Genomic DNA, 11,305 nt, shown 5'->3' with positions numbered 1-11,305 from the left:
TTTTATTTTATTCTCATAAAATTACAAATGCCTTTACAATTTTTTAAATTTGTGATTATGACTTTATTCCCATAATATTTTGACTTTAATTTTATTTTATTTTTTTATTTTATTTTTTTTCCATTGTGTAATTTTCAAAAAAATATAACTTAATTAATAATAATATTACAACACCTTTAAATTTTTTTGAAAAATATGTCAACTTCCTGAACCTAATTTTCCAGAAATGACAATTTCCTTATATGTTTTTTCCCCTCATAATACAATTTTTTTCATTAATATTTCAACTCTATGCTAGTAAAATTACATTTTTATTTTCTGATTTTTTTCATAATATTACTACTTTTTCCCCAAAAATATTTTGACTTTATTCTCATAAAATTACAAATGCCTTTACAATTTTTAAAATTTGTGATAATGACTTTATTCCCATAATATTTAGACTTTATTCTCATAATATTATAAATTTTCTAATTTTAATGTCATTTTCAAAAAATTATAACTTAATTAATAATAATATTACAACACCTTTACATTTTTTTGAAAAATATGTCAACTTCCTGAACCTAATTTTCCAGAAATGACAATTTCCTTATATGTTTTTTCCCCTCATAATACAATTTTTTCATTAATATTTCAACTCTATGCTAGTAAAATTACATTTTTATTTTCTGATTTTTTTCATAATATTACTACTTTTTCCCCCAAAATATTTTGACTTTATTCTCATAAAATTACAAATGCCTTTACAATTTTTAAAATTTGTGATAATGACTTTATTCCTATAATATTTTGACTTTATTCTCAGAATATTAAATTTGTTTTCCATTGTGTTATTTTCAAAAAAATATAACTTAATTTATAATAATATTACAACGCCTTTAAAAATTAAAGGCATCATAATACAATTTTTTCATTAATATTTCAACTCTATGCTAGTAAAATTAAATTATTTTCTGATTTTTTTCATAATATTGCTACTTTTTTCCCCAAAATATTTAGACCTTATTCTCATAAAATTACAAATGCTTTTACAATTTTTGTTAAGTGAATTATCTTCTTGTGATTATGACTTTATTCCCATAATATTTTGACTTTATTCTCAGAATATTATAACTTTTTCCACTGTGTAATTTAAAAAAAAAAATAAATTAATTAATAATAATATTATAATAATAATAACACCTTGAAAAATATGTCCTATTATTATTATTACTATTATTATTTCCTGAACCTAATTTTCCAGAAATTTGAATTTCCTTATATGTTTTTTTCCCTCAAAATACATTTTTTTCATTAATATTTCAACTGTATGCTATAAAATGATGTTCATTATTTTCCACATAATATTACAATGTTAATCTATAAAAATAAAGTAAAATATCTGCAGATTTTTCCACTTTTGCTGTGTTTTTGTTGTTATTTGGTTAATATACATTTTTAGACATTACATTTTTTTTGATGTATACTATTTTGAATTAAACTTATTTAAATTAAAACTTCCTTTTTTATATTTTTTCCTTGCAATATTATAACTTTATTGTAGTAATATTTTAACTTTATTATTGTAATATTATGACTTTTTTGCAAGCTTTATGACATTTTTCTCTTCATATTTTGTATTTATTCTGGTAAAATTACTGCTTTTTTTGCCGTTTTTTTAAAATTTATTATATATTTGTAATATGTCTTGGGCTGCAAAATATCCCGGGAGCCTCACTTTGCACACCACTGCCTCAATGAATTATTATAAAACATGAAATATATGCTTAGATATGATTACCTGCAGTTGGCGGTTGAATTATCAAACCAGCTGGCTTGCTCTTCTGGCATGTTGTGTTCAGGGATCTGCGAGATGTTGTATACCGACAAGCTGTTGTTCACGTAGCCCCTCATGGAGGCCTCTTTACTGTACGCATAGAGGTAGACCAAACGGGGGATCATGTCCGAGGTGAACGCCATGATGAAGGCCTGGAATCAACGTGAGCAGGTTTGCAAAAAGACAAAAAAAAAAGTAATTCTTTTTGTGTTGACTCACATTGGTAACCACAGACAATATGGCGACTGCGTTGAGAATCTCCTGCCATGCGCCGATGTTTCGAGCCTTGGATGCAACGGGTCGTCTGAACTGCGTGGTGAACTTCCAAGCGTCCACCCGAATCTCCAGAATATTGTTGAAAAGAGCGAGGACAGGAGCCAAAGGAAACGAGGCCACAAACAACGTGATGAAGCCAAACTGGACGACTGAGAATGTAAAGCAAAAAAAAAAAAAATTAATAATAATTAATCAAAGCTGAGCTTAAAAAGTATTCGAGGATCGTTACCCATCTCCAAGTACTCGTAGAACAATCCAAGCTGGCTGAAGTTCTGCAGGACGTGGTCCTGCTCCCAGCGGCTGTAATGATTCTCAGGATGGTGGCGTCCTCTTCGGCTACTCCACCAGTTTCGCATCAACCTGATAGGAAGGTCATGAAGGCGTCAGGTGACATCTTGAGGCAACACAATCAGAAACGAAAAAACGAAATTGCAACATGTAATCAAGTTAAAAAAACAAGAGAACCTTGGTTAGCGTCATTAATTGGGACTCTAACCAAAACGGACACAAACCAAATTGATTTTTCGCACAAGAAATCATGTAAATCCAATTTATTCATTCATTTATTTTCTACCGCTTATCCTTACGAGGGTCGCAGGGGGTGCTGGAGCCTATCCCAGCTGTCTTCGGGCGAGAGCTCATTCATTCCAAAAAGTCAAAAATGTTAACAAAAAACTTTTACAATTTTACAATTTTAAGACAGTAAACTATTCTAAACACATATGAATCAGAAATTGAATCCTTTGTGTCCATGAAAACGAAATTGCAACATGTAATCCCGTAAAAAAACCAAGAGAACCTTGGTTAGCGTCATTAATTGGGACTCTAACCAAAACGGACACAAACCAAATAGATTTTTCGCACAAGAAATCATGTAAATCCAATTCATTCATTCATTCATTTTCTACCGCGTATCCTTACGAGGGTCGCAGGGAGGGGGGGGGGGGGGTGCTGGAGCCTATCCCAGCTGTCTTCGGGCGAGAGAAAAAGTCAAAAATGTTAACAATCCTGTATTTTAAATTAAAAGGGAACCTTGGTTAGCGTCATTAATTGGGACTCTAAGCAAAACGACACAAACCAAGTTGATTTTTCCGCACAAGAAATCATGTAAATCCAATTAATTCGTTCTATAAAGTAAAAAATGCTAACAAAAACAAGTTTTTATACTTTTACAATTTCAATACAGCAAACTATTCAAAACACATATAAATCAGAAATGGAAGCCTTTGTGTCTATGAAAACCAAATTCCAACATGTAATCCTGTATTGTAAAATACAAGGGAACCTTGGTTAGCGTCATTAATTGGGACTCTAACCAAAACGGACCCAAAACAAATTGATTTTTCGCACAAGAAATCATGTAAATCCAATTAATTTGTTCCAAAAAGTCAAAAAATGTCAACAAACCAGCTGTTTGCCGCCACTGCTTTAGAGCCGTCTATTAGAGTTATTATTATTATTATTATTATTATTTTCAATGCATAGTTTCTGGATTCTGCTACAGAGAGCTGTCAGTATTAACATATTTATGTGCTGAATCACGCTTCCAAATCCAATCAAAGTCAACATAGCGAGAAAACTTTAACCAAAACGGACACAAACCAAATTGATTTTTCGCACAAGAAATCATGTAAATCCAATTCATTCGTTCCAAAAAATCAAAAATGTTAACAAAAACATATTTTTATACTTTTACAATTTCAATACAGTAAACTATTCGAAACACATATAAATCAGAAATGGAAGCCTTTGTGTCTATGAAAACGAAATTGCAACATGTAATCCTGTATTGTAAAATAAAAGGGAGCCTTGGTTAGTGTCATTAATTGGGACTCTAACCAAAACGACACAAACCAAGTTGATTTTTCGCACAAGAAATCATGTAAATCCAATTCATTCATTTATTCATTTTCACGAGGGTCGCGGGGGGGGGGGGGTGCTGGAGCCTATCCCAGCTGTCTTCGGGCGAGAGAAAAAGTCAAAAATGTTAACAATCCTGTATTGTAAAATAAAAGGGAACCTTGGTTAGCGTCATTAATTGGGACTCTAACCAAAACGGACACAAACCAAGTTGATTTTTCGCACCAAAAATCATGTAAATCCAATTCATACTTACGGCAGCAGGGCTTCCTGGATGTTTCCCCATAGTTGTTTTCCTGCCATGACAATCACCAGCTGAGTGGTCAGCTCAATCAGACAGCCTCCAGGGTCACACTAGAATGGTAAAAAGTTCCATTACAGTATTTTAATTGGATTTTCACTACTGCTGTTTGATTCCGGTGGCATAATCCTTAGTGAAACGCAATGCATTGTGGGCCGCGGATGCTATTTTCCAATAACAACAAAAATATGTGTGTATTTTCTGCAAGTAAAACTACAATTACTGTCTGTAAAATGTGCTTTGTGTTAATATTTTCTGGAATTAATTTGATTTTCTTTGGTTAGAGTCCGTTTTGCTTTGAGTCGAACCTTAACCAAAGTACCACTGTATGAACAGTTTTGTTGTTTGATTTATATGTGAGTTTTTGCTGTTTTCCAATTTTTGCTGCCAAAAATTTTTGCTGCCAAAATTTTTTGCTGTTAATATTTTCTGGAATTAATTTGATTTTCTTTGGTTAGAGTCCGTTTTGCTTTGAGTCGGACCTTAACCAAAGTACCACTGTATGAACATGTTTGATTTATATGTGACTTTTTGCTGTTTTCCAATTTTTGCTGCCAAAAATTTTGTATGTATTTTTGCTGCCAAAAATCTTTGCTGTCAAAAATTTTTGCTGCCAAAAATTTTTGCTGTCAATATTTTCTGGAATTAATTTGATTTTCTTTGGTTAGAGTCCGTTTTGCTTTGAGTCGGACCTTATCCAAAGTACCACTGTATGAACAGTTTTGTTGTTTGATTTATATGTGACTTTTTGCTGTTTTCCAATTTTTGCTGTATTTAATTTGATTTTCTTTGGTTAGAGTCCGTTTTGCTTTGAGTCGGACCTTAACCAAAGTACCACTGTATGAACATGTTTGATTTATATGTGACTTTTTGCTGTTTTCCAATTTTTGCTGCCAAAAATTTTTGCTGCCAAAAATTTTGTATGTATTTTTGCTGCCAAAAATTTTGTATGTATTTTTGCTGTCAATATTTTCTGGAATTATTTTTGATTTTCTTTGGTTAGAGTCCGTTTTGCTTTGAATCGGACCTTAACCAAAGTACCACTGTATAAACAGTTTTGTTGTTTTATTTATATGTGACTTTTTGCTGTTTTCCAATTTTTGCTGCCAGAAATTTTTGCTGCCAAAAATTTTTGCTGCCAGAAATTTTTGCTGCCAAAGATTTTCAAAGATTTTCGCTGTCAAAAATTTTTGCTGCCAAAAATCTTTGCTGTCAATATTTTCTGGAATTAATTTGATTTTCTTTGGTTAGAGTCCGTTTTGCTTTGAGTCAGACCTTAAACAAAGTACCACTGTATGTACAGTTTTGTTTTTTGATTTATATGTGACTTTTTACTGTTTTCCAATTTTTGCTGCCAAAAATTTTTGCTGTCAAAAATTTTTGCTGCCAAAAATTTTTGCTGCCAAAAATCTTTGCTGTCAAAATTTTTTGCTGTCAATATTTTCTGGAATTAATTTGATTTTCTTTGGTTAGAGTCCGTTTTGCTTTGAGTCGGACCTTAACCAAAGTACCACTGTATGAACATGTTTGATTTATATGTGACCTTTTGCTGTTTTCCAATTTTTGCTGCCAAAAATTTTTGCTGCCAAAAATTTTGTATGTATTTTTGCTGCCAAAAATTTTGTATGTATTTTTGCTGTCAATATTTTCTGGAATTAATTTGATTTTCTTTGGTTAGAGTCCGTTTTGCTTTGAGTCGGACCTTAACCAAAGTACCACTGTATGAACAGTGTGTTGTTTGATTTATATGTGACTTTTTGCTGCCAAAAATTTTTGCTGCCAAAAATGTTTGCTATTAATATTTTCTGGAATGAATTTGATTTTCTTTGGTTAGAGTCTGTTTTGCTTTGAGTCGGACCTTAACCAAAGTACCACTGTATGAACAGTTTTGTTGTTTGATTTATATGTGACTTTTTGCTCTGTTTTCTAATTTTTTGCTGCCAAAAATTTTTGCTGCCAAAAATTTTTGCGGCCATTTTGGACACCCTTACTTTAGCGGTTCATCTGTACAATGAGTTGCGATTGAGAACCGGGAGACACCCACCTCTTCGTTCCTCAGTTTGCTCCACTTTCCAAACATATATGAATATTCACCAGGGAAACCCACAAATTTTCCCTTGAAGAATGCGACATAGAAGCAGGAGGAGTAATAGTTGACAAACTGGAAGAGGAACATCTTCATGGTGAGCCGGTTCTCGTACTCCAAATGGGTCTTTGGGATCTCTGAACGTAGAACACATCTAGAGATGAGCGCGTTTGAATAACAAAATAGCCGTAAGATCAATTTACCCATATCTGTGATCCAGACCGCCACCCTCTCGTAGAAGAAGTTGAGGATCATGATGATGACAAAGTTGATACAGGAAGCAGTCACAGAAGTGGCCAGTTGTGGCGTGATGAACCTGCCCACCACCTGGATCTTCCTCATGGGGTCCTTGATGATACTGGCAAAGGCGGCATACACGGCCAGTCGGTACGCGATGACGCCGATAATACAGGCCAGAATCAGAGAGATCTGTATCGGGTAAAAAAAAACACGGCGTACTATTAGAAGTACAAGATCAGGCGTGGTCCAGTTTTAACGGTCCAGATACCCAGAAGATGACTGTGGTTCCAGAAAGGCAGAAGCGGGCACACTTGCTGGTGATAGGGAGATACGGTTCCATTTCCTGGAAGATGAATTATTGTTATTTTACAGTGGAACCTTGGTTAACATCATTAATGTATTCTAACCAAAAAAAAACGCTATCTGACTCCATTTTTCTCATAAAAAAATAATGTAAATCAAATTAATCTGTTATAGAAAGCCTAACATGTTCATACAAAACATGTTTTTATAGTTTTAATATTATGAATGTATATGCAGTAGACAATTGCAGTACAGTTATGTATATGCAGTACATATAAATGATAACTAAAAGGGATAAATTAATATTTAAAGTTACTTTAAACGGGGCTGCACGGTGGTCGAGTGGTTAGCGCGCAGACCTCAGAGTTCAATCCCACAGTCATGTTCTCCATGCGTGGGTTTTCTCCGGGTACTCCGGTTTCCTCCCACATTCCAAAAAAAACATGCTAGGTTAATACGCGACTCCAAATTTTCCATAGGTATGAATTTATGAGTGTGAATGGTTGTTTGTCTATATGTGCCCTGTGATTGGCTGGCGACCAGTCCAGAGTGTACCCCGCCTCTCGCCCCAAAGACAGCTGGGATAGGCTCCAGCAACCCCCGTGACCCTCGTGAGAATAATCGGTAGAAAATGAATGAATGATTATGAAGTATAAAGTAAAAGTATCCACCGCAGGAAGTACGCTGTCAAGTAAAATGTCTACTACATATACATATTTTGAGCATTGAAAACCTGTCTAAATACATTTTTTAACATTATTAGATTCCTCTAGACCAGGGGTCTCAAACACGCGGCCCGCGTGCCAAATGTGGCCCGCAGGACACTACTTTGAGGCCCCCGCCTTGATATGAAAGTTTAAGTTTGATATGGATGCTGTATGGTATCATGTACCCAGAAAAATGATTACGTTTTTATTAATGTTCATGTTAAAGGTTAAATAACTGTTAATAGTTATCCTCCCTATACGTGTGGAAGTGGTAAATTTTTGGCTATTTAAGTTTAAAGGAAATAACTTGAAGGCTTGTTCACCTGAGTGATCTTGTTGAGTCTCCTGTTGGTGCATCGGATTTCAAACTCGGGCCGGATTTGAAGCTGTTGCTGTTCCTCTTCAAAGTCCACCAGGTCCCACTCGTACTCCAGCCGGGCCTGACGCCGCTTCCAGAACTCCAAGAAGAGAGTTACTGTACACATAATAACAAAACAGTTGTCTTCGGGCGAGCCAGCCAATCACAGGGCACATATAGACAAACAACCATTCACACTCACATTCATACTTATGGACAATTTGGAGTCGCTAATTAACCTAGCATGTTTAGCCGAGTGTGGAATTGAACTCGGGTCTCCTAGCTGTGAGGTATTCGTCACAACCACTCCAACACCGTGCAGCCCATAACAAAACATTCATTCATTTTCTACCGCTTTTTCCTCACGAGGGTCGCGGGGATGCTGGAGCCTATCCCAGCTGTCTTTGGGTGAGAGGCGGGGTACACCCTGGACTGGTGGCCAGCCAATCACAGGGCACATATAGACAAACAACCATTCACACTCACATTCATACCTATGGACAATTTGGAGTCGCTAATTAACCTAGCATGTTTAGCCGAGGATGGAATTGAACACGGGTCTCCTAGCTGTGAGGCCTGCGTGCCAACCACTCGACCACCGTGCAGCCCATAACAAAACATTAATTCATTCATTTTCTACCGCTTTTTCCTCACGAGGGTCGCGGGGATGCTGGAGCCTATCCCAGCTGTCTTCGGGCGAGCCAGCCAATCACAGGGCACATATAGACAAACAACCATTCACACTCACATTCATACTTATGGACAATTTGGAGTCGCTAATTAACCTAGCATGTTTAGCCGAGAGTGGAATTGAACTCGGGTCTCCTAGCTGCGAGGCCTGCGTGCCGACCACTACACCACCGTGCAGCCCATAACAAAACATATAAGACATAAATAGGACTTGTGCTCATGTGTGTTGCTGTAAATGTGGTCCCAGGATGGAGGAGCAGAATGAGTGGCGGACAGGAAGTGATGTCAGAGGTTCAGAATTGAGTTTTATCTCAGAGAGTGAGACTATTGTATTAATTTTTATTCATTTTTATTGTTTCGGTGAAACAAGTGTGGTGCTTTAGTGACACCTAGCGACCAGTTTAGAATATTACACATCATCTTTGAATGCATCTTCTGAATGCCTTATATTTGTGTTTACTTTTAAGGATTGAATGCTGAATTTTGAATGCATAATTAGGTTGTTTTGGTGGCTTTGTATATTGATTTTGTTTCTAAAAGGCGGCGGTTATTATATGGAACTGGCGAGGAGCGATAGCATCACAGATCACGGTCGTTCGATGACAATTCGATGACAGCTTGTCACTCACCCCAAATCCCCATGAATATGGCAAAGAACACGGTCCCCTCATTGTCGAAAAGATGGGATTGCTGGAAGAGAAAAACACCAAAAAAAAAAAATTGAATAAATTAGGTGGAATATTGCTAATTTGCACATTTAATCGAAATGTGAAATAGAAATACCGTATTTTCCGGACGATAAATCGCACTTTTTTTCATAGGTTGGCTGTTCCTGCGACTTATACTCCAGAGCGACTTATAAATGACTTAAAAATAAAAACACTGGACACTTTTTCTGTTCATGTTTATTTTTTGCGTAGCTGAATAACCATAGCGTTAGCATATTCAGCCTGTTCTATATTCTTTTATTATTATAACTTGCCTTCCAATATGACGTAATGCCTGTTTTGTAATTAAGTAATAAATAATAAGTAAAGTGATAAATAAAGTAAGTAATAAATTATAATAATAAATAATAATATTTAGAATAATAAATAACAAACAAATAATTAAATTAGTTAATTATTTAATTAATAATAATAATAATAAAACTAAATTAAAATAAATTACCCACAAAAAATGCAACGCTATTCCTTTATTATGATAACTTGCCTTCCAACATAATGTCTGTTTTGGTTAAGTAATAAATAATAATAATAATAAATAATAATAAATAACAAACAAATAATAAAATTAATTAATTAATTAATAATAATTAAACTATAAAATAATAATACGTAGTTTGTAAAATAAATTGCCCACAAAAAATGCAACGCTATTCTTTTAATATTATAACTTGCCTTCCAAGACGACGTATTGTCTGTTTTGGTTAAGTAATAAATAATAATAATAATAATAAATAACAAACAAATAATTAAATTAATTAATTAATTGATTAATTAATAATGATACAACTATAAAATAATAATAAGTAGTTTGTAAAATAAATTACCCACAAAAAATGCAACGCTATTCTTTTATTATTATAACTTGCCTTCCAAGACGACGTATTGTCTGTTTTGGTTAAATAATAAATAATAAATAATAAATAATAAATAATAAATAATAAATAATAAATAATAAATAATAAATAATAAATAATAAATAATAAATAATAAATAATAAATAATAAATAATAAATAATAAATAATAAATAATAATTTACCCTTGTGAGGATAAGTGGTAGAAAATGAATGAATGAAAAAAATAAAATAAAATAAAATAAAAAATAAATAATAAAAAATAAATAATAATAAAATAATAAAATAATAAAAATAATAAAATAATAAAATAATAAAATAATAAAATAATAAAATATAAAATAATTAAAATGATAAAATAATAAAATAAATAATAATAAAAAATAATACAAGTAGTTTGTAAAATAAATTACCCACAAAAAATGCGACTTTTACTCCAGTGCTACTTATGTATGTTTTTTCCTACCTAATTATGCATTTTTGGCCTTTAGCTGAATAACCATTGTGTTAGCATATCTTACACCTATTCAGCCTGTTCTTTATTATTTTATTATTCTTAGAACTTGCCTTCCAAGAGGACGTAATGTCTGTTTCGCTTAAGTAGTTTATCAAATAAATTCCCCGCAAAAAATGCGACTTATACTCCAGTGCGACTTATGTATGTTTTTTTTTATGTATGTCTAATTTATGCATTTTTGTCCTTGTGCGACTTACAGTCCGGAAAATACGGTACTCAAATGGGAATTCCGTTACCCAGGATGAGAGGCATGTGGAGTTGAGCTTCCAGAAAGAGCACTTTTTGTCGCATAACGGGCACATGACGATGCTACCTCCAATGTTACGGTCACAGATCTCCTTGCTGTGAGGAAAAAGCCGGAAAAATCCAGTCGTAGCGTCAACATAAACAAACGGCATGACTGAAACACCAACCTGGATATGTTGTCGTCGTAGCTTAGCACCCCGTAGGTGAAACATATGAAACCCATGACGGCTGCAAAGAACAACATCTCGGTGTAGAAGCCCAGCCACGCAAAGTAGATGCCGATTTTTTCCCCGTAGTACTTCCTGGAATAGCATGTGACTTA

At 33.9% G+C, this 11,305-nt stretch overlaps 1 protein-coding gene across 2 annotated transcripts in view; it reads right to left on the bottom strand.

Annotated features, from left to right (window-relative positions):
• ano5b (anoctamin 5b) overlaps nt 1-11,305 on the bottom strand; it is a 44,712-nt gene that overhangs the window by 1,883 nt on the left and 31,524 nt on the right. For both annotated transcript variants that reach the window (XM_058077245.1, XM_058077246.1), the window contains 11 exons: nt 11,151-11,285; nt 10,974-11,079; nt 9,270-9,330; nt 7,916-8,067; nt 6,851-6,925; nt 6,546-6,771; nt 6,301-6,479; nt 4,212-4,309; nt 2,325-2,455; nt 2,039-2,244; nt 1,784-1,971 (listed from right to left, as the gene is read on the bottom strand). In XM_058077245.1, coding sequence (XP_057933228.1) covers nt 1,784-1,971; nt 2,039-2,244; nt 2,325-2,455; nt 4,212-4,309; nt 6,301-6,479; nt 6,546-6,771; nt 6,851-6,925; nt 7,916-8,067; nt 9,270-9,330; nt 10,974-11,079; nt 11,151-11,285 — 1,557 coding nt within the window. The remainder of the gene's footprint in view (nt 1-1,783; nt 1,972-2,038; nt 2,245-2,324; nt 2,456-4,211; nt 4,310-6,300; nt 6,480-6,545; nt 6,772-6,850; nt 6,926-7,915; nt 8,068-9,269; nt 9,331-10,973; nt 11,080-11,150; nt 11,286-11,305) is intronic.

Source organism: Doryrhamphus excisus, chromosome 7 (genome assembly GCF_030265055.1).
Source record: "Doryrhamphus excisus isolate RoL2022-K1 chromosome 7, RoL_Dexc_1.0, whole genome shotgun sequence".
Lineage (NCBI taxonomy): Eukaryota > Metazoa > Chordata > Actinopteri > Syngnathiformes > Syngnathidae > Doryrhamphus > Doryrhamphus excisus.
Note: the sequence above shows the minus strand (reverse complement) of the source record. Positions and strands in the feature narration are given on the sequence as shown.